Genomic DNA, 27,913 nt, shown 5'->3' on the forward strand with positions numbered 1-27,913 from the left:
TCTAGATACATGTATAGAGATACTACCCAACACTGGTCACCAGGTATGTGGAAAAAAACCTGATTGAAGAAAAGGAACCAATGAATCACTTTCCCGTTCATTATTGTTGTATACATCTTAAAAGAAACAAAGTCGACAATGATGTCAATTTTTATCCCCGTTATTTAAGTACTTCGCGTTATAAATATTTATTCATTTATCATCTATCTATTTATCTCTTATTATCATCTATCTATCTATTTCTATGCTATTGACTTATTTTTTATCTATTTATTTTTCTTATTTCCTATGTATCTATCTTTATTAATCAGTTTATTTCTTATGTATCTATAGTTTTTATTTACGTTCTTAATAATACAAATGGTTAAAAACGAAAAAATAATAAATGTTATATATATATTTCTTTATATACATAATTTTTAACATTATTATTATCTCGTTGTTTACCTAGATAAATTTTTAATGCTTGCCAAGAACGAACTCGCGAAAAAGCAACATAAAGTTGTCCATGATTAAAAACATCTTTGCGAAGATCTATTCCTACTCTATCAAATGTTTGTCCTTGAGACTTATTAATTGTTATAGCGAAAGCTATTTTTATTGGAAATTGTCTTCTTTTAAATGTAAAAGGATATATACATTTTCACAATATAATGTTATACGATTTAAAAAAATAATATCTCTTGTTTTATCACCAGTTAAAATCTTGCATTTCAATAAATGATCGCCAAGTTCTATGACCAATAATCTAATATCTAGTACCATTACAAAGTCCTTCATTGATGTTAAGGTTTCTTATTAACATAATAATAGAATTTAATCTTAAACGTAATTCATAAGGAGGAAGACATAATGGAGACAAACTATTTAAATATTCTGGTAATAAAGTTTCACCAATATCACTGTTTGTGCGTGCGTAGAGTAAACGTGATCGCACGGAGAGAATGCCGGAATCCGTCCCGATAGAGACGCGAAGCGAGTGATAAGGAATGCGGTAGGTTCACGGGAGGTGATAGGAAGAAAAAGGAGGCGATGGTGTCACTCGCACTTTAATTATTTATTAAAAAAACGGACGTTTGGAGCGAGGGGCGAACCGTATCTTTTGCAATTTTACGGAAATCTTGACACGTCCCGATATTACGCTGCCTGTATTCGACGCGGAAATCTTGAAGAGCTTCTAGATCGAAGCTCTCGCGAATCCGGAAATCTTCCGCGCGATCCGACGGAGATCTTGTGCACGAGGCAGAGGACGTTCACGGGAAAGATACGGTCACCCGCGCATTGACGTGATGCACTCACACATTCACACGAATATTCGAACTTAAGAATGAATTAACATAAGTTGCCGAATTAGGGATGGAAGACGTGAATTCCCGCAGCTAGGATCGGCAGATGACGCAAGAGATCTGCGGGACGATCTAATGTCGGTGCCGGGCTGCGAGAGACTGACGAATTTTTTGTCTTAAGACAATTACGATCGCGGAGGCGAAAAAAGAGGCGGCAAGGGAACGGATCTCGAGACTTATTTGGGCATTGATTTTGACGTGCCCTTTTTTGAGCATGTTTATTTGCATAGTTACCACGATGCGAGAAAACGAAAGACGCGCGCGTGATGAACTAGTAACAGCGCCGTGCGACTGGATGCATCGAAGGAATGAACTACAAAGAGCGCGATGGCTGTCAGCAGCTCTCACTACTCGCGGATAAAACAGAGAAAAAAGAAAGAATGTTAAAATTCTATTGAAACTGTTCTAATCTCAAACAATCACCATTATCACCGCAGTTTACAGCACTATCTACACTTGTATAAATTCGTTCTTCTGTTATATTTAGTAATTCAACAACTCGTTTATTAATTTCGTCTATATCAATATTTCTCGCTGAAAGTATCGCACATTTAGCTATCTTATTAAAATCTCTTTTTTGTATTAAATCACCATATATGTCTGTGACAATATCTGCATCAGATGGAGCTATGCAACATTCAGGAATTTGTATATTGTCATTAGAATCATTCAATTTTCCATCACCCATTTTTATTAAAAATTTTGCAAATTCAATTTCATTTAGAGAAACTCGCATGTTTTGTATTAAAGAAAACTTTTTAAAATATTTCCATATGTTACTAAATTTAATAGAAAGATTTATAATTTCACTTTGAGTACCTCGTACTTTAATTGAAAGAAGTTGTCTAAAATCACCACCCAATATAACAATTTTTCCACCAAATGGTAAATCATTATTCATAATATCACGGAGTGTTCGATCCATTATATCTAGAGCATATCGTGGTGCCATGGAAGCTCCATCCCAAATAAAAACATCTATTTTTTTTTAATACTGAGCTTCTTTAGATTGAATTTTAATGGCAGATGATGAATCGGCAAATAATGGAACTAGTAATCCAAAAGTTTTATGTAAAGTATTAAATATTTATAAAGTATTAAATAAAATAATACATGCATATTAAAATAAAATTTTTTTTTATTGTTTATTTTATGTATACTTTAATGTTATTATTATTAACTATAATTATATAAAGAATATGTTTTTATGTCAATTTTAAACATTCAGAAATGTTTCTGAATCATTATATTTGCAATATTTCTTGTGCAATATTGCAGAAATTCATTTTCAGTAATTTAAATTTTGATTACCTACACAATTCTTCAGAAATTTTTTAGAAATACTTTAAATGCAATGTTGCGTTTGATATTTTGCAGAAATATTCATTGTGTAAGAAATATTAATATTAGTTTATAATTTTCCAGAAATATTTTTGAAATAATGCATTTGTTACATTTCTTTTGTAATATTACAGAGCCATACAAATATGAAAGCAAACTTTTTTATCTTCTCTAAAGATTTCAGAAATATTGCATTTGCATTATTATAAAAATATGGTGCAGATTTATTTTTTAAATATTTCATGTGCAAAATTACAATTAAATTATTAATAAAATATTTATGTACCATTTTCAAATATTTCAACAACATTACTTGCCGAGTGGGTATTTTCTATTTTAATTTCCAGAATATACATATTTTATATCACTTAAGGGGATCCAGGAGTGCCTTTGAAATTTGATCGAGGTCGATAATGTAGAGTCATTCGTGCACATCATTATGAGATTTCATATGTAATTCTTGTATAGATTTAGAAATCCTTTTCCAGAATTAAAGTACACATATTAATATTAATCTATAAATTGGATTTTATATTGAAAACAAAAAAATTGTTTCTTATATTGCTCTACTTATCGACTTTTTATGTGTACATAACCCAAATTTTTGTTTTTTCATTTTCCAATTTGCGGAATGCGAATCTTTTTTTCTAGGATTCTAATTTTATTTCTAATTGCACGATATTATTCCTGAGAGTTTTTTCTAGGGGGCGACGTGATTATTTTATACATATAAACTATAGATTTTTTTGTATGAAGCAAATATTGTCGTTAAATGACTAATAAATAACAATTTTTTTTTATTTATCAGAACAAATTGTACATCGCCCCCTTTATTTTTGTGCGTACTTTAATCCTGTAAAAGGATTTTGCATTCTGTTGCTCCAATTCGAAAATCCAAATTCCCAAAAAAATGTCGGTAACTCTGTCACTCCCGGATCCCCTTAAGAGGATGATAAAGCTGTTTTATCGATTATTTGGCTTATTTTCAATTTACTAATCTTTTAATCGTATTTATAGAATTAAAAATCCTTTTTCACAATTAAAGTACGGTAACATAATATGCACATAAGAATTTTATATAAAAAACGAAAAAAAATTTTAATTTAATTTACAAATTAAATTTTTTTTTGTTTTTTATATAAAATTTTACGTGCGTATTTTGTTACCGTCTGTACGTTAATTGTGGAAAAGGATTTTTAATTCTGTTATTAATATTACCCATCTTTGTCTATCTTGAGAGAAAATGTATTACTCAACATATCGCTATAAACATCTTAAAGTCCAAAAATCCAATATTTACGTTACTTAAAATATAATAAAATCACATCCTTATATTAACTGATAGCTAACAAGAAACGTTTATTTTATCTACTGTTAAAAATAAAAAACTATAGATTTTATGGTGAACGAATTTTAATTGTGGAAAAAGAGATTGAGACAATCAGTATAACAACCCATACAGTACATGTAGATGATAAGAATGTTCGAAGGATATTGCAGCAGTACAATTGCGTAAATTCTGAGAACATACTGAGTACATTCCTATTTCCGCCTTTTTCTGCTTCGTAGAATATATTGAGAATATTTTACAGTAAATACCAAGAATATCACTAGTATCAACGTAGAACCAATGATAAAATATGCACGGTATATTATGTTAACTGGGCATCGGGTGATGACGACGATGACAATGACAATACCCGTGTGGAAATTTCGTCTTGCATATAGGTAGGTTCTGGGTAGTTTTTCTAGATTCTGTCTAGCATCTATCTAGAAAAAATGGCTAGTACCAAGCTCTATATGTAACTTTCTGAATCTTAGCCCCTAAACATATAATCTATCTAGGAAGTAGCTATAGTGTTTCTTGCTCCTTCCTGGCCACTGCATAAGACCAAGGATCAAGGGTTAAAATTTATTTTTATATTTTCACAATTCTCTGAAGCTCTATTTTAAGGCCCAAGAGATTCTCTTCGAGTGACAAAAATAATACTACACTTTGTTAGGTAAACCTATTGAGCTCACTATACACATCGAGAGATAATTTGTTGCTGTGGATGATTTTCTTTTATAAGCCTCTTGGTGTAAATTTTTTTACGAGAAGAAGAAGCACCGTGCCCTCGCCTAGCAACGATCTCGCGAACTACTCGCGGCTGCTGCGGAATAATGATATATATGTATATATATACCCAACAAAATTACCTTTTTAAAAAAAGATATAAAAAAGCGCCAAGTATACGCGCGCATGAAACGCCCTAAAAAATCTATTTTTGTACAAAATAATTTTAATTTAGCACTACAAATGTACAAAATTTTAATAAAATTTTCTTTTTCCCCAAAAACAACAAATAATTAATTTTCTCTACAAAAGTAATGATATGAAGAAAATGCGCCAACCATGAAAATGGATGTTCATACAAACTAAAACATCCACTTTTACAAATATTTATTTGTACAAATATTACAAATAAATATTTTAATACAAATTTTACTACAAAAACTTGGCGCCGCTAAATCGAATAATTTGCTTTAATACAAAATTGCTTTCTTACAATTTAACTTACATAATAAAATAATAATTTAAAATTACAAATTTTTACAATAGAAATCACAATGGCATTATATACGCGTAACATTATACACGTACACATAAGAGAGAGAGAGAGAGAGAGAGAGAGAGAGAGAGAGAGAGAGAGAGAGAGAGAGAGAGAGAGACATATTCGACATACGCACGCATAAGGCTTGATTGTTCCAACTTCTTTGTAAACTTACCTATCAATATATGTTTGTCTATTTATTTAAGAAAAGAAATGAAGATAGACACCTACCTGGTAGATAAGTTTATCAAGAAGTTGGAATAACCGGCCCTAAGAGACTCAGATATTAAAAATCGCTTCCTTATGAACAAAATTATATACTAACATACATATACACACACGCACGCATTCAAATTAGATGCACGCACAAAAGAAAAAGAAAGAGAGTTGGCAAATTATTCGGTTTAGCGGCGCCAAGTTTTTGTAGTAAAATTTGTATTAAAATATTTATTTGTAATATTTGTACAAATAATTATTTGTAAAAGTGGATGTTTTAGTTTATATGAACATCCATTTTAATTATAGTACATCTGGGGAAACTATATATACATTAAAAATAATTGAATAACGAAATGTCTATTAACTATTATAGAATAAAGAATTTGGATACTAATTGATAAATAATTGGATAATAATATTGCGTAGTAAATCTTTTAAAAAAAGTCTATCCCGAAACACTTTATTATAATACTTTTATAATTATGTTTATTGTTCTTTTACAATTATTGGTAATAAACCTATTTTGTCTGTGTTTCACTTAATGCTCTTGGAACATACATATAATCATATGCCGGTTTGTAATGGTGAACAATTTACACATATTTGTGTTATTTATACGTATAAATAAATTATAATTATTGTGCTAGAAAGAGTATTATTGTTAAATTAAGAGAGAGAAAGAGAGAGAGAGAAAGAAAGAGAGAGAAAGAGAGGAAAGGAAGGGAGAATAATATTGTGTAGTACTGTCTATCCCAAAACAATTTATTATAATTAATGCAATTCTCTTCATGCATTCAAAAAGTCATTAAAAAAATTTTTTATATGTAGTTAAATTATAATTGTACTTTTAAAATTATGTTTATTGTCCTTTACAATTATTGATAATAAACCTATTTTGTCCATGTTTCACTTAAGGATGTATCGGACTGAAGTTCAAAATAGTACAAAGTTGCTAAAAATTTGTGAAATTGTTCTTATAGGCCGGTATTCATAGTCAAATCTTATTTCAAGATCGTCTCAAGCAATGTCTTAAGATGCTAATACGGCTCTGCAATTGGTTGATGGCATCTTAAGACAGTACTTAAGATGATCTTAAATATAAGATCCGACTATGAATACCGGCCTCAGTTTTCCTAATATACTGAAAAAATTGAAAACGCATCCACTAAACGGTTGCTGAGTTGTAACTAGTTTAATTTTCACAGATTTTACATGGTATCCTTTTCTATCTTATGGAAAAAGACGATCTTGACGGATGAAACAGCTAAAAAAATATAGAAGAAATAGTACCCGTGTTTTGAATTTTTTTGTACATCTAGTATATGAATAAATAAAAATATCTGCCAAGTTTCAATTGTCTTCACTACACCGTTTTAAAGAAATAAAATATAACTTAAGATAATTGTGCATTTTCACTGTCAAAAGTTTAAACTCATAAGTGAAAAAAATCGCAAATACGTGAAAAATACCTTTATAAGAGTAAAAATAAGACTCCAACTGTTGTTCAAGTTTCTTACATCTAGCTTTACTATGCGTTACGCGTAGATATTTCAAACTTCATGCACTTTTGTCTAAGATTGTATGTCCGATACACCCTTAGGGCCGGTTCCACAACTCACGGTTAAATTAACTGACCGATTATTCCATTGGAATTGACCAATCGTATTTGTTAATTTTGCTGAACGACAAATACGATTGAGAACCGGGCCTTAAAGCGCTTGCAACATATAATCATGCGCCGGCTTGTAATGGTGAACAAAGCGTGGCTGTCACAGAAACTTCTCAAGTTTGCCAAGCCGACACATGATTATATGTTCCAAGAGCATTAATTAAAAACAAAATAGATTCATTAATAATAACTGTAAAATTTTGGATATCTGTGAATGTATGAAAAATTTTCTTACCATATAGAAATATTAAATCCAAACTAAATAGTGAGCATTGTAGTATTAACAGGAACAAATTATTACTATCCAGTACTAGTAGTTTTGTCAGTAACATTGTGGAACTAGTTCCTGCTGCTCTTCCGTCAACTTCAGCTTCTTTAAAATTGGCTAAAGTCTAAGATACACCTTGATAGTGTAAGATTTGTAATTCTTCATCATTCTTTTAAAATTAACCCACACAGCACACTTTATTCTAGGGATGTCACTAGGATGTCATTTTGGGATATCGCAATATCGTTGGATATCCGTGGACCGTCTGTGATATCCAAGGGATATCCAAGGGATGCACAAATGTCCACCGATTTGACATCCTGCAGATATCTCAAACGATATCCAGAGGATGTCCAAGGGATTTCCTGAGATATCGTAATATACCCTAGTAAAAAAATTTGTCAAAATTTAAAAAATTTTTTTTAGGATTTCTAATAAATATTCCGATTTTTTATAAGAATTGAAACATTTCTCGGAAAAACTTTAAAAATAAAAAATTTTGATTAATTTAGAAAATTTTTGAATATTTCTAAGTATTTTTGAGAGTTTCTAAGAATTGAAAAAAACTTGAACAAAAAATAAAAAATTCTAATTATTTTTACGGTAATCTTGTAAATGGAAGAAGACTATAACAACATGTTTCAGCCAAGCCACAGTCGTACCCGTTAAAGCATGTTTAATCTCTATATCTGAGAAAACGGTCACCCATCCAAGTGTCAACCATCGCCGACGTTGCTTGACTTCGAAGACCGTACGCATCTTAACGCCACGTGATAATCCATGAACACTTCTTGTCTATGCATACATATTTATTATGCATACATATCATTACAAGAGATGTTATCAGAAGGATGAAATATGTATGTATAGTTAACTTATATTTTTATGAATAAATATGAAGTTTTAGTTTTTTATTCATTTTTACATATGCGTGCAAAATAGCATGTGGAATAACTTATTAAAAAGTTTGTTTTTGCTCTGTTTGTATAAAATCAAAAAAATTTTTTAATGTCATTTTTTATAATTTTTTAGTATTATTAATATATACCACATTATTTCGATAAGTGTACTTTCTTTATGTTCTGTTTTAATTTACGTTTCTTAGAGATTTAATTAACGCTTTTGTCACTCGTTTATTACATTATAATTCACTTTTCCTTTACACTTGATTTACGCTCTATTAATTGTAGAGATAAAAGATATGATGGGATATTATCTGGATGTGTAATAGGATATCGTAAGATATTATAGAATATCTTACAATATCTTATAATATTTTAAGATATTTTTTGGGGATATCGAAATATATTAATGGGACATCATATGATATCTTAAGATATTTTACGATATTTTACGATATTTTTATAGGATATCCCGGGAGCTACTCATTGAGATATCCGTGGGATCGCCTTCGTCTGTCTGGGATAATTTGGGATATCCTCAAGATAAAGTATGCTGTGTGGGTAAAAAAAGAAAAATAACACAAAGTATTGATCTTATGTAATGGTGAACAAAAGCGTGGCTGTCATGGAAACTTCTCAAGTTTGCCAAGCCGGCATACGATCATATGTTTCAAGAGCATTAATTAAACAATAATTAAAATTTTAAATGTGATCATTGTGAATGTATGATGAAAATTTTTCTTACCATATAGAACCTTTGACTGGAACAAATCATTACTATCTAATACTAGTAGCTTTGTAAATAACGTAGAACTAGTAGCTTTGTAAGTAAGGTTGTAGTATTAATGATTTTATACGCTTCTTGCTGCTCTTCCGTCAACTTCAGCTTCTTTGAAATTGGCTTAAATCTAAGATACACCTTGACAGTGTAAGATTTGTAATTCTTTCTCTTTCTTTTAAAACTAAAAATGGAAACATAACACAAAGTATCAATTTTATTTCAGAATAGTTTATTCTATACAAAAATAAAAATTCTATATAACTTATCTGATTATTTTTCCTCTACAATGTAATCCACGATGTACTCCACGATGTAATATGCATAATTATATGCATAACACTAATAAAAACTAACTCGTCGCTAACCTCGCACACGTCAACACGTCTCTAACCTCGAACTGTCACTCGATCGACACGCGGCGGCGCGGACTCGACTATCTTCACCAATCACGATACACATGGTGCGTTCCGTTTCATGGCGCATGGTGCATCGTTCATCCTTGTTGTCAAATGTTTGTGCACACAAGATAAACGAGGATACAACAGTACAAGTCCCCACCATTCGTCCTAAACGCCGGGCGACGACAATGACAATAATAATGATGACTACGACGTTTCTTAAACCAAATTTACTCTTGAGCAAAAAATTCGAATCGCGATATCTCCGCTCGTAAGTCATATAGCGGAAAAATAAAAACACTTTTATTATATAAATCGGATGTAAGCTATCCATTAAGCCTATTTAGAAATCAATCAATTAAGTCGTTATTGAGATCCGATAATTACGGCCTTCTAGCAAACGACGTCTCGCGTAAAAGAAGCACGGTGGTGCCTCGCTGCGCATACACTTGGCGCGAGGCATTACCGTGCCTCTTGATATATATATATATATATATATATATATATATATATATATATATATATATAAAATGTATATATGTATATACAAATACATACACAATAAAATATACAGGGTGTCCCAACGCACGTGGACTATTACTCGTAAAAAAGTAAAAGGGATCGAGATGAACATAAAGTTCAATATTGTCTTGGGTTAGGTCTGCAAATAATCGAAATATTAACGTATGGAATTCTCAAATAATCTAATTAATTTCTATCGTAATTGTGAACAGTAAATAATAAAAGCTTATCAAACATTTATAATAATTTTTTTTCCGTGTTATAGCTCAAGCGGATTGAACTCTTTTCTCGGCGCGCTCTCATTCGCATAATTTGAAAAATTAATACCTTGATTATTGGTGGACCTAACCCGCGACTTAACCCAAGACCTAACCCAAGACAATATTGGATTTTTATGTTCATTTCGATCCCCCTTTTACCTTTTTACGAGTAATGGTCCACGTGCGTTGGGACACCCTGTATAAATACATATAATAAAATATAACACAATATAATAAAATAAAATATAACATGTCCTTATTATTTAAAAATAAAAAATTGAGTTATTTGTCATAGCACGGAAAAGATTTAAAAATTATGAATTTTTTTCCGATACAAGACTTTGACACCCATTATAGTCGAGTGTTATATTAAAAATTAAGTACTATCTTAAGATATCATCAATCACAAAGTCGTATTAGCATCTTAACTCTTTTGTACGTCTGGAATATATATGCTTTTTCTTATAGAAATTATATAACTTTTAAAGAAATTATCTTACTTTTATTTTTATTGTTTTAAAAAGGAAAGTTTAATCTACGTATAAATCATTGCACACTTTGAAATCTTGCGTTTTCAAAAAGATATAATGTAAACTTTGCGAAAATTTCATCTTTTTGGTAGTAAAGAATAATCATATATTATGTCAAAATTTTATTGAATTGACTTTTTAGTTAGAGTCTTATTTAATTGCGAAGAAAATGAAAAAAGATTAAAATTTTATTATAATAAATTGTAATTGTAATTTATATTGTATTGAAAGTATGCGCAAGCAACAATGTCTTTCATACTTTCGTAATACTTTTATTTTTCTAAATACGCTATTTTGAATTATACTTCTTGCCTTTGGTTTGTAATTAGTAATCACAGAAAAACTTTAATCCGGGTTCATATTTGAAATTTATCGATATTTTAATATTTTATGACCGCCATCCTAAATTTACCTTTTTAAATTTTAATTTTGATAGTTAATTTGGAATCAATTAACATCTCCAAAAACCGTTTTCATGTAAAGTGCATTTTTTCTGGGAAAATCGACGATACGAAAGGATTCAGTTATTAGTTGAGATAGTTTTGAAATAAGATTCAGTTATAAATAGCGACCGTAGCTGATTATATTCAAGATAAAATTCAAGAATTTTTAATATGTAAACTTGAAACTTGTATCTTAAGAAAAACTTGTATTCATTACCATTTATCGCAAAAAAAGTTCAACAAGTAGTAAAACAAGAAAAACATTATCATGAGTTTTTAATTTAAATGGCAGGGTGCGACAGATCTTGGAATCCCCACTATCGACCATCGATGTAATTACACTGACAGAATTGCCGTGAACATTGAAATTAACAGACAACCGCTCCTGCGCACAAATAGACTATATTTATGTGTTATTGTGATTAAGTAGATAAACTTCGCGATGACAGAGAAAACATGTCCAACCGAAAAAGGAAGACCAGAAACTGGTCTGGGTCAAGCGCTGTTTAACCAGTAGCATAGTGAGCGCTAGACAAAGAAAGAAATTGACTTGGACTACGTCTCCTCTTTGTTTTTCTGCCAGACACTTTTCAAGAGCTTTTTGTAGAGATTACACAGTCCTTGCTTTACGTCGATGAAGTGGCCGATGGTATATATATATCTCAAGATCACACCAACTGACAGGGCTCCCGCATAGACTTTTGCATAACACATAGTGCCTAACGCATAAGAGAATTAATTAATCAGAGTTGTCTATTTCCCTCCCCAAGATAGAAATAAAAACTTTTGATTGGTTAATTCTCTTATGCATTATGCATTTCGTGTTATGTAAAAGTATGTGCGGCAGTCCATAGGTTCAATGGTTATCAACAGAATTGCAAAAAAAAACATGTAAACAGATATTTTAGAATATAAGCTAATGCATTTAAGAAAGCATCAGTTTGTCACAAAACTTTGCACAGTAAGGAACATATTTATTGGGAATATTTATCTAAATTGATTATAAATTAACAAAACGCAATTACATAACACGCAATTAATAAATACTTCAAAAACATTTTATATAATGTTAACTGCTTCATAAAATTAACAAATTCTTTTAATTGAGAAAAAGGACAATTAGATTTTTTGTAAAATGTATATAATTTTTAGCGATTCATACACTTTTTACTTTAGAAATAAAAAGAGTATATTTACTATATTTTTATATCTTCTTAATTAACGTATTTTGATGTTGTGTTTTAAAACACAAGTAATTACTTATCAAACGTGTTTAGATAAACTTATTAAGTAGGCAATAACATCTTTATTATAGGCACTTATGAAAAAATTTAAGAAAGGGCAATTTTATTTATCATACTTTTTTAACGAAAAAAATTTATAAGAATTATCTAGTCCAGGTCGGAATTTAATGAGTTGGACAGTATTTTCAAATGTGTTTACACATAAATCTTATCAATCTTATCAAGATAACTATAAGATTCAAATCATATTTATTTTATTTATCGTATAAAAAGATATAAAATAAATTGATAAATTTATTCAATCGACTGTCTGGCAATCCGTTTATTAATAACACAACGTTTCGACCATTAATTTTGGTCCTCTTCAGGTGTACATAAGATGTTAAATTACGGCATAACAGTTTATAAAATTTCGGACCAGCAAAGATAAAACATGTTATGTCAAAATTCTTAAAGTGATATTTAGATATAAAATATAAAATACTTTTTACGTACAATCTCCAAAGACTGAAGAAGTACAAGACTTTAAGAAATTGAACAGTTATAACCACAAGAATGTTAATTATTATATTATTATTACTTATTCCTGTGGTATATTTGGCGTGTCATTATTACGTGCACAATGGACGATTATTCCATAAAATACCAGGACCGTCAAGTTATCCAATTATTGGTCATTTATTATTAGCGCTATGTTCACGAGGTAAGTTAAAACTTTTAACATATTTTTATAAATAAACAAATTTTTTAAATTATGTAAATATTAATGACCCTTTGTGCATAATATTTTTAATAATTGTATAAGAAAGAGAGTTTTACAATATTTCTTATTCTTTGATTGTGTTTTCATTTTTTTATTGAGTTTGTTTTGTTTTCGATTCAACCAGAGTGGAGAAAAATCAGTTTAAAGTACATGTAAAATTCTAAATTTAACTAATTGCAATTTTTCTTTATTCTTAATATTTAATATACTTGCACAAATTTTTATTTTTTGATTGGATTTGTTTTGTTTTCGGTCTAACCAGAGTGCAAAAAAATCAGTTTAAAGTACATGTAAAATTCTAAATTAAACTAATTGCAACTTTTTTTTATTCTTAATATTTGATATACTTGCACAAATTTTCAGAGAAGCTCTGGGAATTTTTAATTACTTTTTCTGTTCAATATTATCCTATTTTTAAAGTGTGGATCTTTCTTTATGGTATTGTATCTATTCGACATCCTGATGACTTGGAGGTAATAAAATTTAAAAAAATTAAATTCGATATCCATTATCTTTGTACAAACTAAAGATTAAAATTTTTGATTATTTACAAAAAATATTTTACAAGAAAATCTTTATAATTATAAGAAAAGCAATAGTTTAAATGTAGTGATATGTTGAGATATTTCAAAGAGACTGATTATCATTATTAAGATTATTAAGTTATAATATTTATCATAATACTTTTCATAATTTATTAGACAATACTAAGCAGTACAAGAGACATCGATAAGAGTCGAATATATGAGATGTTACATCCTTGGTTAGGAATGGGTCTTCTTACTAGTGGAGGTAACGTAATATTAATATCTATAAATACAAAAATGTACATACTTTATAATAATAAACAAGACGTACTAATAATAATAAATATTGAAAATAACACTTTATTTGTAACGCTGTCATCGTTATTTTATTTGCAACAAATATTTTTAATAATGATTACTTTAGTTTGTCATAATATTTTCATATTTAATTCGCACGTCACTTCAGTGCTCAAGTACAGTAGTCAATATGCAACATTACTGTCCAAATAGCAAATCGTGAACAAACGGCAATTTCACGTTCACTTTATGACATGGAAAATAACATGATCAATTTTTAATTAAATCTGACCTTAAAAAAAGTAAAACACAAATTTTTAGTTAATGATCAATAAATGGGATCTAAAATCTAAATTATCAATGATCAATTATTGACCTTATAACACCTCGAACAATTATTGTTTTTTTAAAAAAAGTCACTTTTTTGTTCCAAATATACACCAATTATTGTATTTGTAAAATTGTCATTTCTAGATCAAGTATAAACCTTACTATTCAAAAACTGTTTCTTCGTATTTACTTAATAATTGCTCAATTGTATAGAATTATGATCACTCAACTATGCATGACAATCGTAACGTATATACACGTGTATCAAATCACACATATCTATTTTATAAAAGGATGGTCCCATTTGCTTACAATCCCGATTACCTACAGCTTTGTTTGCACACAAATTTTGTAGAGCTGCACAATTGCCTAGATTCCTGATTACCAACATCCCGATTGCTTACAGCTTCGTTTGCACACACGAAAGTAATTAAGGTACAAAAGTACGATCACACATGATATTATTGCGCACATACACATTGCACACATGACAATATTGCGCACATAAAATAAAGAAACAATATTAACACATTGCACACACGCACACATGATAACATTGCGCTCATTACACTCTGTAAGCTAAAGGAAGGGAGTAAATCCCAAATGTGTACAGTGTAAAACGGACATCACCAGTCAAATTCTATAAACTTATCCTAACATTAACTAAAACAGTAATCTAATTGAAACGATGTCCATGCTTGTACTGTACCACATAATAGGTTTGCGACTTTTCACGATACCTCTACGAAATAGAAGTGGAGGAGCGAAGCCCCACTTGCACTTGCGCGCGCGCGCGCGCGTGTATGTGTGGCCATAGTGAAGAAGTGTCTACGCTTCGTACTGTTCCACATGGATTTGCGACTTTCTATGCAAAGCGAGGTCTACCTACTTTTCTTTTTATTTTTATCTGCTTTTATTATTATTTTTAATATGGTATATCTTGAAAACTGAAGCAGTTAGCCCTATAAGATTTATACAACTTTTTGTTCAGCATAAAAATATTATCAAAAACCATCGTCAAATCAATGCATCCAAATTATCGGAATCGTGTTCGGAAACATCCACACTTTCCCTGGGAACGTCCCAGATGCGCACAGTGTAAAACGGCCAATCAGATTATTGCTTTAGTTAACGTTAAAATAAATTTGTAGAATTTGATTGGTGATGTCTGTTTTACACTGTATACATTTGGGATTCACTCCCTTCCTCTTGCTTACAGAGTGTATGAGTGCAATGATACTTTTATGTAGTTCCTGTAATATAATTTTCTGTAATCCGCTGTAGTTTCTTTCCGTAAGGGAATATAAAAAGGAAATTAAAAAAATTATTTAAATTTGGTATAAAGATAAACTTCTTCTATATACTTAAAAATTTTCAGCTTTATTATAACATTTTTGCTGGTTTACTAAATAACATAGCTTTACGCTATATTTAGTAAATAACATAGCTTTAAAATCTAACATAGTAATTGTAATTTTTTGTAATGTATAATACAATAATATCTTATTTTAGTATTACATAAAAATAACGAAAACAAATTGTTACTTTCTATGTACAGTAGCGATAATTAACGTTAATAACGTTACTTTGAAAATTAGCAATAAGTAACGGTTACGAATTTATTTTTACAAAAAGTAATAGAAATGTTACTTTTGTGAAGTAACCCAGCCTTAAATGTATATAAAACTTTTTTTTTATTACTATACTGCATATCATTATTAGAAAAAATTATTGAACGTGATTTTTGATTATTTGTACGTTCAAGTCAAAGAAAGTAAATATTTTTCAATTAGCACAAAAGTTTTTTTTTAATATTTAATACTAATTGGCAATTAATTTTTAATATTAAATTTAAAAAAAACAGGAAAATTGTATATTATATGTAAACGTCATTTATGTTAGTAGTATTATTATAACACGATTGTACATTAGTTTTTTTTTTTTAGGCTCCAAGTGGCATTCACGGCGAAAGATATTAACTCCCACATTCCATTTTAATATATTAAAGCAATTTGTCGAAATTTTAGTCAAAGAGGGCGAAAGTATGACAAGATCATTAAAAAATTCGGGAGGCATTGTTACAAAAGATTTAGTACCGTTTATTAGTGAACATACATTGAACGCAATATGTGGTACTATATTTTCTTAAATCTATGCAGATATTCTATCTTGAATAACATATATAATACAAATAGATTATATAATTCTTATACAAAATATGGATATTAAGAATTATTTAATTTTTATAAAGAGATATTTTAAAAATATGTAATTACGTTAAAACGATCTCAGCTAGGTAGGCATGCTAAAATTATATTTTGTTAAAGCTTTACAGATTTTTCCAATTTTGACAACAATTTTGTGACAAGTAATTGTCTTTCGCTTTGTCTCATAAAATTTCGAGTAAATTTACGATAAAATGTTTTATCATACGATGTTGTAAATTACAAAGAAAGACTTGTACATAAATATTACGTAAAAAAATCACAAATGATGCGATTCACGGTGATGTAACATAAACTTTACGTCAATAGTGCCAAATTTTGTTGTGCACGGTTTAATAACAAATTTGTTTTAAAACTAGGGAAAATTTTGCTGTACACAGCAAAATAGTAAATTTGCGACAAGCGTAAGGCAATGTTTGCTCCGGTTTGGTAAAATGCGAAATTTACGCAAATAACAGAGCAAACTTAGCTACATAACAATAAACCCATCCATGTTAGTCAGGCCTGCTAAAATTACATATTGTGAAAGCTCTACAACAAAGATTGTTTTAATTTTATGACAAGTAATTGTTCTTTACTTTGTCTTCTAAAAGTTCCGAGCAAATTTACGCCTAAAGTTTTTATCACACAATGCTATAAATAACAGAAAAAGATTTGTACATAAATATTACGTAGAGAAATCACAAGGTTTGCTCAGACACAATAAAATGCAAAATTTACGCAAATAACAAAGCAAACCTTGTCACACGACATAACAATAAATTTCTGGCAAGAACAAAAAATCTTGCTAAGCACGGAATAACGGCAAATTAGTAGCAAGAACAAAGTGAAACTTGCCGAGTATACTTTTGTAGCAAAATTGCGACAAAGTGTGTCCGCAAACAGCTTAGCTTTTGCTGGCAAAACTTGTTGCAAATAGTATGACGCATATTTTATGCAAATAACAGGGTTACATTATTGGGTTTTAACAAGGACTACTTCATTTCTGGGTGACTTCACTATCTACCCGGAGATAACGCATTTCTCGTGAAAAAGATTTATCTGCTAGGTAAATAAAAGAGGCTCGTCGAGAACAGAGAAACAAATCAAGTATAATTGCACCAGTCATATATAATATTAGACTGATCAGTCCAATATTTCATTTTTGTCGATCTTAATTTCGGTGAGATTTGTCCTGTTCTTGCCACAAATTTGCTATCATATCGTGTACGGCAAAGTTTGCCTTGTTCTGCGGACACACCTTGTCGCAATTTTGCTGCAAAGATTGTTCGAGTTTGCGGCAAACTTCACGCAAAGTTTATATCATTTTGCTACCTGGGAATTTATGGGAAAAACAGAAAAAATCTTGCCAAGCACGGAATAATGACAAATTAGTAGCAAGAACAAACTTAAGCTTTCACGATATGTGATTTTAGAAAGTTTGATTAGCTGGGTGGAAATGTAACTTAAAGTCTTTTAGAAACTGCCATGGGCACTTCTCTACAAGGAATGGGTGCATTTCAGCAACAGTATCGAAAAGCGGTTCACAGAATGGGGGAAATTTGTGTTTATAGGTAATTCACAATAAATAATTAATATATCTAAACTAACGTAATAGACATATAGATTAGTATTGAATAAATTAAAACAAATAATTGTACTTACTATATTATGCATATTGTTTACGCATATTGTTTAAATTGGGTGTTTTTCAGCTATGAAACATTGTGTCGTCACTGTGTGACACAGTGTTACATAATGTCAAGTTGTAGCTGGAACGCTGTTTAGCTTTATTTTACCGCCAGAGAGCAGAGCAGTAATTATCAAAAGATTTGTGGTGTAAGTTAATATTAAAAAATTTTTTTAATAAAATGAGCATTTTCTAATAAGTCTTATTAAATAAGAAATATAGTGCTTTACAATGAAATATTTTATTTGTTTAACATTTGGTTAATAATAAACACTGAAACAATAATAGCATTGCAGTATTTGCAAATAAATCCTTCCATTGCTGTAATTGGAAAATTATATAATTATTAATTATTAAATTTTTGTAAATTTTTTATTATAATAAAATGTAATATTTAATATTAATAGTTAACATAGTTAACGTGTGTAAAAGATAGTAATAATTAATAGTAAATTTATCAATATACACTGGTGCAAAAAAACGGAACAAAAATTTTGACCGAATTTTTAGGCAATCTTCAAAGTGATGCAATTTTGCGAAAAATCATCCAAATTACTTATTTTTGAATTTCTATCGTCAGAATTTATTATTTGTTGACTCAATATTCAAAAGGAGTCGGAATCAACTTGGTCGTTTCGTCCATCCATGTTTGTCAAATTGACTAACAGCCTAATCGTAGACGCATAAAAAATTATCGGAGACCGTTGAAACGGAATTTCCTTTGTAAATTATTTGTTTCTCTGACGAAGGGAAATCGTGGACTCTGCCGGACGTAACAAGGGTATTAAGGGGATCCAGGAGTGCCTTTGAAATTTGATCGAGGTCGATAATGTAGTCATTCGTGCACATCATTATGAGATTTCATATGTAATTCTTGTATAGATTTAGAAATCCTTTTCCAGAATTAAAGTACACATATTAATATTAATCTATAAATTGGATTTTATATTGAAAACAAAAAAATTGTTTCTTATATTGCTCTACTTATCGACTTTTTACGTGTACATAACCCAAATTTTCGTTTTTTCATTTTCCAATTTGCGGAATGCGAATCTTTTTTTCTAGGATTCTAATCTTATTTCTAATTGCACGATATTATTCCTGAGAGTTTTTTCTAGGGGGCGACGTGATTATTTTATACATATAAACTATAGATTTTTTGTATGAAGCAAATATTGTCGTTAAGTGACTAATAAATAACAATTTTTTTTTATTTATCAGAACAAATTGTACATCGCCCCCTTCATTTTTGTGCGTACTTTAATCCTGTAAAAGGATTTTGCATTCTGTTGCTCCAATTCGAAAATCCAAGTTCCCAAAAAAATGTCGGTAACTCTGTCACTCCCGGATCCCCTTAATATTAAAAATTTATGATATTAAAAAAATACCGTATTAAATCGCTAAAATAGCCTAAAATGTATTGCAAATTTCAAACTTATGTGCAATCAACAAAAAACATCGTATCGATATGTTTTTTTAAATGGCTTAGAGAAAAATGAACTTTAAGAATCTGAATTAATATTAGCAAGATTTTAACGAGAAACTTGTGAAAAATGATAACAAACTTTTTTCAATAAAAAAAAAACATTTGATTTTCATGCGATACAAATGGTTCACACTTAACAAATCAAACTTTCGCCCAAGGGTTCTCAAAGTAGAGTCTTTGTCCCTTAATTAAAAAAAAGTACATGTAATTTGGATCATTGTTCGCAAAGTTGCATCACTCTAAAGATTGCCTAAAAATTCAAAATTTTTGTTTCGTTTTTTTGCGCTAGTATATATTGATTATTGTATTATATACATTTATTGTTGTAATAAATAATTAAATAAAGTATGCATTAAATATTTTCCATTATTTAGAAACCAATCTTTAATAAAATCGTGTTATTTATCTTTTCAATCTTAGTTTTTTATTAACAAAGAGATTTTATAAAAACACTTTGGAATTATAATCACTCAAAAATTATATTTTTCAGAAATATTTAATGCAAATAATCTAACCGTTTAACTGAAATTCGAAATTTCTATCATTATATATTTCTAACTACCAAAAAATAAGCGATACTAATTGTAAAAATGTAAAAATGTTGGTATTTGTAGAGTGACGACACAGTCAAATTTACAATTAGCTTTAGCTGTGTACGATTGTGTCAACTTATGTTGGAAAGCACTCGTTCGTACACTGTGTTACACAGTGTTGCCTGTGTATGTACATATATTGCTGGAAAACACCCATTAACAACTAACTATCGTAAAGTATGGAACTTCGCGATCCCTGCAAAAAGCTCTTAAAAAGTGTCCGGCAGATAAAAGATAAAGAGAAGACGTGGTATGGGTCAAGTTCTTTCTCTGTCTAGCGCCCACTATGCTACTGATTAGAAAGAAATCGACACCGCTTAACTTCTACCAATCGCTGTTTTTCTCTCTCGGTCGGACAAGTTTTTTCTGCTATCGCAGAATCCATACTTTACGTCGATGCAATTAACAGTCTGCATATCTATTTGACTCATTGTTCACTCCGATATAAAATTTGTTTAAAGTTTCCAACATCCGGATATAACGAATAGAAATATTATGACAGTATAATATCAAATAATGCATCCAAATTTAAAGACACATTATCTTGGAGATAATGCCTGCAGAGTATTTTTTATGTTATAGTTATAGTAGTATAAGAGTTCACAAAGTAGATTCAAGTGTACATAAGCTGGTACATGTAAGTTTTCGGTGTTTGGGGCACCATTTTGTTTTTTATTAAATATAATTTTACTGAATTTTAGAAAATATGAAATTAAAAAGTATATTTTAGTACAGTGCTCGGAATTAGTTGCACATTTCGCCTCGATTTCTGAGGCACCGCCTGCTATGCCCCCACTACCGCTGTAGGCTCGACGGCCGAGCCGCCGATCGCGCGCTTGGCCTTGTGTCTCAGGAGCGTTCTACGATAGATATGCCTGGTCCATTCGCGTAATTAAAAAATTCTCTTGCGCTGTGAATAATTTTTTTATTTTTACAGATAATTAAAGTTATTAATATTATTTTTCCTCTTGGGTGATGTGGAAAGCTATTAACAAAATTGCAATTATTACATTGTGTTATATTATGCTCATTATATGTATATACAAATATGTTTATAAACGTAAAAATAATATTAATAACTTTAATCGTCTGTAAAAATAAAAGAATTATTCACAGCGCAAGAAAATTTTTTAATCACGCAAATGGATCGGGCATATCTATCGTAGAACGCTCCTGAGACACAAGGCCACGCACGCGATCGGCGGCTCGGCCGTCGAGCCTACAGCGGTAGTGGGGGCATAGCAGGCGGTGCCTCAGGAATCGAGACGAAATGTGCAACTAATTCCGAGCACTGTTTTAGTATATACGCGTTGTTAAATTCAATGTAATATTTCTCGGTTCATGTGTACTAATTAACGTATAAATATTATGAAACTTTGAAGATTCTCTTTTTGCCCAAAAAGTCTGTACTCTTTCAAAATTACAAATATATAAAAAAGTTTGTAAATACCATTGTTATATATCATATATTGTACTATTTGCTTTATTAGTCCAAAATCTAAAAGGTTAACTAGAAAATTTTCGATATTTTTCTCGAAGCTTAAATTTACAGAATTCAAAATTTTTTGTTTAAAATATGAATTTTTGGCTTGCCAAGGTATTTAAAAATGATGTGGCAAGCTAAGATTAAAAGAAAATATTTTACAAAATTGACAAACGAATTTTTTAATTCACATGCCTAATATTCTGTAATACGATTTAGATTTTTTAGGCCATGGTTGTACGCCGACTGGATATTCTCATTATCACCAACGGGTAGAGAACAAAAACAGATCCTGAAGGTATTACACGGATTTACTGAAAAGGTAAAAATGTTATCTTTCTAAATATTTTTTACTAATATTATATTATGCCAAAAAGTTAAGAAGGTAAAGATCCTTTAATTTTTACATAATAAAATAATAAGATATTTTGTAAGCATTGATGAAAAAATCTTCAGCATTTACACAATTTACAAAACCGATGTTCGATATGTGTAGATTATTGCAGAAAGAAAAGATTATCATAGAAGCACCAATGGGCAATATTTGAGAAATTTTGACGAAGAAACAATGGTAGATGATGAAAAGACTACTAATACAAGTACGTGACAGCCAAAGCTATATTTTGAATTCAATAATCTAATATTAAATATTATTATTTTAATAGAATTTAAATACTATAATATAATATTTTACATTATGGCATATCATTGCCATCAATTAAATATTTGTAATGTAAATTAAACTTTAAACAAACAAGAATTATGTAATAAGATTGTAATAAGATTTTTATAATTTGATTTAGTTCGAAAAAAACGACTCGCAATGTTGGATCTTTTAATACTGGCATCTCAAAAAAATCTTTTAACTGATTTGGATATTAGAGAGGAAGTCGATACTTTTACATTTGAGGTATGCATTTGTACAAACCTTTCTCCTTTTTATTTACATTTGTCTTATTGCATTACCTAAACGCAGGATTAAGAAATAACGAATTATAACTTATAACGAATTAAGTCACAATTAATTTTTTTTTTGGTATCTGTAACTTAACATCGTTACTTTTCTCTATCTGTAACTATAACTTAACTAATTGTTAGTTACATTTTTGGGGGTAACTAATAACTATTTTGATAGTTACTTTAATAATTACTTTTGAGGGGAACATTGATTAAAATTTTTAAACAACCTGAAAAAATTGAGTTTACACAAGAAGAATCATATCGATTCTAATCGATAATTGCAAATCGAATAATTGCAGTATTAATATGTTATGCTAAATGATTACACTACAATTAAAAAACTTTTTATTAAATATAACACAGGTATTCCGAGTTCTGTAGGACGTACGTTTAGCATCGGTAGCTTTACTATAATGGCACCACAAAGAAGTCATCTTAAGGAGGGATTCTGGTTTATAAAACTTAAAAAAGAAGGAGTTTTACAGATTTTTGAATAAACAGAAGTGCAGTTAATCTTTCCAAAACTTTGACGATACTTTACTACATACTTAAGTAATACAAAAACAATTTTTGATCGGTAAATTGTTGTAAAATGGCGTTGTGATAAATCCGTGACGAAAGTGCCTTGTCAATGTATGTCCAAATTTGTGGAAACATATCCTTCGTTGAAGATGCCTGCAGCTATGTAGGTGGCAATTTGTACAATTTTAAATCACGAATTCTAATGTTTCAGATATGCCACATCTCTGTTGAGAATTGTCTTTAAAAGCTTTGTTAGAATTTTGTGTATGTGCGCCTAAACTTTTAGTCCAAAGATCTTCATTCGAAAGATTTTTGTATATTCGGAAGTGTTTTTCGATGTCGAAGGGCGGAGCGCGTGGTCCGCTCCGGCCGGGTGCTCGTATATCTACGCGACGCTGACTCACTTTCTATTCTATAACTTCTGAAGTACTTCGAGTTAGACTCTAAGGCCGGTATTCATAGTCGAATCTTACTCAAGACCCATCTTAAGCACGATCTTGAGACGTCAATGCTGTTATTTCATTGGTAAAGTAAGTCTCAAGTCGGCTCGAAGCTAGACTTAAGACAATTCTTAAGCTTAAGATCGGTCTATGAATTCCGTCTTAAAATTTTAAAATTTCACGAGTATATTTTTGAATAGTTTTACTATCGATTATGGCAAAAAAATGTTGTCGAAAATTTTAACCTTAAACCAGAATCTTTTCTTAACGATGATATATTTGCATATCAAATTCTATTAAAAATTATTAAGAATTTTTATTAAAATTTTATGACAAAGAGAATGTATTTATGAATTAATGTATGACAATTATGTAGCATTATATTTCATTAAATTCTAATAACAATAACATATGATTTAGTCCTTTATCTTTATAAAATTCTTATTTAGTGTACATAAAATAATAAAGCACATAATTAAACACATAATATAAAGCTGTTACTAAAACACAAACTGCACGATTTTTATTTCTTAAAATTTAAAATAATGTACATTTATTTCAGAAAGATGTAACTAAAAAGTAACAAACTCGTTAATCTTTTAAATAACTGTAACAAGTTATTTTTCAAAATCAGTAACTTGTAACTGTAACTAGTTACTTTTACAAAATAATTTTTCAAACCGTACCTAGATATATATGTATAAATACAAGCAATATAATTACAGGGTCATGATACTGTATCAATGGGTCTTTGTTTTACGTTATGTCTGTTGGCCGAACACAAAGATATACAGGTACTTTTAATGTAATGAATGTTTTATAAAAAAGTGGTAAGTATTGAAAAAAAACGGAACCGCTCTAACAGCTTGATCTTGACTTATTATATTGTTATAATAAAATAAAATACACATGTCATTTAAAATACACGTGTAAGATAAAGAGTGGAAAAAGCAAAATCTATGTGAAAAAATTTTGTGTCATAAGCACGGAAAAAACGGTTAAAATCTCTTGGAAATTAGTATGCAGGCCAATGACTTTAATAACATATGTCAAATTCAAGTTGATCATAGCAGGCTGTATTTTTTACAATATTTATCGAAAAAAGACAGTACACTTGAGGTAGTTCTATGAAACAAAGATCTTGAAGTAAATTTCAATTTTTGTATTTTGTTCAGACTCGTAATTCATATATTGTAAAAAGATGTAAAAAGAAAAAAGAAAAATGTAGCATTACTGCCTATTACGTGTTTTTGAAACTTATTTTATCAGACATTTATTTTTACTTATCTTACAAAAAAGGCTTGAGGCTTCTGGATGCGTGCATATTAAATTTATGGTGTCAAATGTTACAAAATATCAGGCTTAGAATTCATGTTTATTGTTTTTAAAGATATTTTAGTAAAATGTCACTTCAGATTGCTTTAACACACTTGTAAGATTATCTAAACGGTTTTTCCCTAACAATTAATAAGCAACCGTAATGAATATTATACAAAACTTAATAGTTATATAATGAAACATGCGGTTTGATAGCTGCTGGAAGAACTGGAGAATGTATCTTCCACGTACTATTTTCTTCACTAACATTAATTATTGGTCAATCATTTCAAAAATTTTACTAATACATTATACATTACAGCACTAGTACAAAGCGAATAATAAGGACGAAATACCACACAAGAATAAATTGCAAATTGTCAACACAAAAATTCGGAAACGTCCCAGATGCGCCCAGTGTAAGACGGAAACCACCAATCGCTGAGTTAATTAGGGTTAGGATGAATTTACAGAATTTGATTGGTGGTGTCTGTTTTATACTATGCGCATCTGGGACTCACTCAAAAATTCATCAACAGTCTTCTAATAAAATATATGAAATACAATGTGTTATCTATATAAAATGTATAAAATGTATAAAAGAATTAACTTTTTTTTTTAATTATTTTAATTATAATTTTAATTGTACTTATACGCATAAAAACAGTGTTAAAGTGGAATTTTCAGTCGACGAGCCAAAAAGAGCCTCTTTCTTAATTATTGTAAAATTTAAAACTTTAAAAACCACAGTATTATTTGTTATTTCATCGCTTTTTAGTTTGTTTAATTTAGTTAGTTTATGCATCTTTTTAAAGTTTTATTATTAGGTTTCATTTAACAAATATAATCTAACCAAATACATGTATGCTAGTATTGGCAATGTTCCTTTATAAATACGTTAAATATATATTTTATTCAAGTATATAATTTGTGTATTGTCTTAGAAAATATTAATCGAAACGTATATAAATTAAATGTAGAAATTTTACAATTCTATTTCTTTGTTCATAAAATATAAGTATGCAATAAAAAAATTGTATCTACGTTTACATTAATAATACAGAATTGTGTTCGAAAAGAAGTTGATACTATTATGAAGGAGAATCAAGGAAATCTTACCATGCAGTCCCTGCAAGATCTGCAATATTTGGAGAGATGTATAAAAGAAGCATTGCGTATGTACCCAAGTGTGTTTTTCGTATCCCGAGTTAATTCAGAAGATGTACAATTAAGTACGTAACCTATTAATCTCTTGACGTATATGTTTTTCAGGATGTTCATATTTTCAATTAATTGTTTTTTGTGGTTCACACAACATTGTGAACAAATTAATTACATGTATCTAAAAGTTTAAATATGTATCTCTGAAATTTTAAATAACTTTCTAATTGTTGAATCATATTTTTTTCTGTTAATTAATGTTTTATATTATTTATTGTAAAACTTTTTACAGACTCTTATATAATACCCGCCAGAACAATAATACATCTGAATATATTAGAAGTTCACAGAGATCCTAATTTTTGGCCAAATCCAGAAATATTTGATCCAGATCGATTCTTACCTGAAAATATAAGAAATCGTCATCCTTATTCATATATACCATTCAGTGCTGGACCGCGTAATTGTATCGGTAAGATGTTTATCCTTGATATCCTTTTATATAAATAAATTGTAATATTTACATATAACTTAAAATTATAGGTCAACGATTTGCTCTATTAGAGATGAAGGCAATGATAGCCTCTCTGATTCACAACTTCTACGTAGAGCCAGTGGATTATTTAAAAGATCTTCGAACGGGAATTGATTTTGTGTATCGCCCTTTAACTCCGCATCGTTTAAAGTTTATCCCAGTCGCTAAAGAATGCATATAGATATTTAGAAACAATTCAAATTTCAAAAAAAGACAAAAATTATTAATGACCCAACATTGTTCACTATGTTTAGCCGTATATAAGTACTCGATTATTGGATCGAAGTTAATCACTCCAGAATATTTCCATTATTCATATACTTGGTTGGTAAAGGTCACAATTATCGCGCCAACATTAGAGACTTGGCGACTATAAATGTTGAGTTAGTTTTAGGCCAATAATAAAAATCTACAGAAAATTTTTTTCCTTTACTCTCTTTTTTTTCTCACCTCTCCCCGTTTCACCGAATGCGAATTAAGCATGACATGTGGCCTAGGTTTCAATATAATTTAAGGGATATAATTGAAAAGAAAAAATGAGTTATACCACAAAAATGATTTTAAAAAATTTTACACTATTAGAAATTAAATAATAAAGACATTTTTTAAATAAAGATACCAAACTTTTATTAATACGTGATTTCCATTTCATATATGATACATACCGTGACGTAGACAGAATGAACACTGTGTGAAAGCAACGTGACTACTCTAATATTGCGCAAATGTTATATGAAAACTAATACATACAGGGATGCAGATAATATAAATGTATAGTATTATAACATAGATAATATATTACATAATATACACATAGATAATACATAATATACACATAGTTAATATAAATAAAACGTAGTATATAAGATAGTATTATTACTTTATAAATGCTATATACATAAAGGTCAATTTTATTGAAAATTTATTTTAATTTAAAAAAAAATTTTTTTTCGGAAAATAAACAGCGTAGTTAAATGGAGGTATTTATGCTATAAAACTTATGTATGAAACATTTTTTATATTTTGTTTAGTTTACGAGATATATCGAGAAAGGTAAAAATATCTCAACCTTTGAAGGGTAGTTTCAC

The 27,913-nt window shown here is 29.5% G+C and overlaps 2 protein-coding genes across 3 annotated transcripts; one reads left to right on the forward strand and one right to left on the reverse strand.

The window, feature by feature from the left end:
- Positions 1–347: 347 nt before the first annotated feature.
- LOC118645856 lies at positions 348–2,514 on the reverse strand. Its single transcript, XM_036287630.1, has one exon. It carries the CDS (start codon positions 2,296–2,298, stop codon positions 1,738–1,740), a length of 561 nt encoding a protein of 186 aa, XP_036143523.1. The 5' UTR covers positions 2,299–2,514; the 3' UTR covers positions 348–1,737.
- Positions 2,515–12,775: 10,261 nt separating this feature from the next.
- On the forward strand, positions 12,776–27,249 carry LOC105832397 (cytochrome P450 4C1). Of its 2 annotated transcripts, XM_036287093.1 has the most exons (12): positions 12,776–13,220; positions 13,644–13,753; positions 13,982–14,072; positions 16,381–16,566; positions 18,119–18,212; positions 22,110–22,212; positions 22,387–22,489; positions 22,694–22,800; positions 24,538–24,606; positions 26,193–26,361; positions 26,583–26,762; positions 26,834–27,249. In XM_036287093.1, exons 1-12 carry the CDS (start codon positions 13,073–13,075, stop codon positions 27,004–27,006), a joined length of 1,533 nt encoding a protein of 510 aa, XP_036142986.1. In that variant the 5' UTR covers positions 12,776–13,072; the 3' UTR covers positions 27,007–27,249. The 2 variants fall into 2 exon arrangements, with proteins under 2 accessions (XP_036142986.1, XP_036142988.1); XM_036287095.1 differs by lacking the exon at positions 16,381–16,566.
- Positions 27,250–27,913: the final 664 nt, after the last annotated feature.

Source organism: Monomorium pharaonis, chromosome 5 (assembly GCF_013373865.1).
Source record: "Monomorium pharaonis isolate MP-MQ-018 chromosome 5, ASM1337386v2, whole genome shotgun sequence".
NCBI classification, from domain to species: Eukaryota; Metazoa; Arthropoda; class Insecta; order Hymenoptera; family Formicidae; genus Monomorium; species Monomorium pharaonis.

Excerpts from the sequence above, each read along its gene's own strand:
- LOC105832397 (XM_036287093.1), top strand. The coding sequence starts at position 13,073 with ATGTTAATTATTATATTATTATTACTTATTCCTGTGGTATATTTGGCG. Across the intron at positions 13,221-13,643 it reads ATTAGCGCTATGTTCACGAG|AGAAGCTCTGGGAATTTTTA; the intron begins GTAAGTTAAAAC and ends ACAAATTTTCAG. Across the intron at positions 18,213-22,109 it reads GGGGAAATTTGTGTTTATAG|ATTTTTTAGGCCATGGTTGT; the intron begins GTAATTCACAAT and ends AATACGATTTAG.
- LOC118645856 (XM_036287630.1), bottom strand. The coding sequence starts at position 2,298 with ATGGCACCACGATATGCTCTAGATATAATGGATCGAACACTCCGTGAT.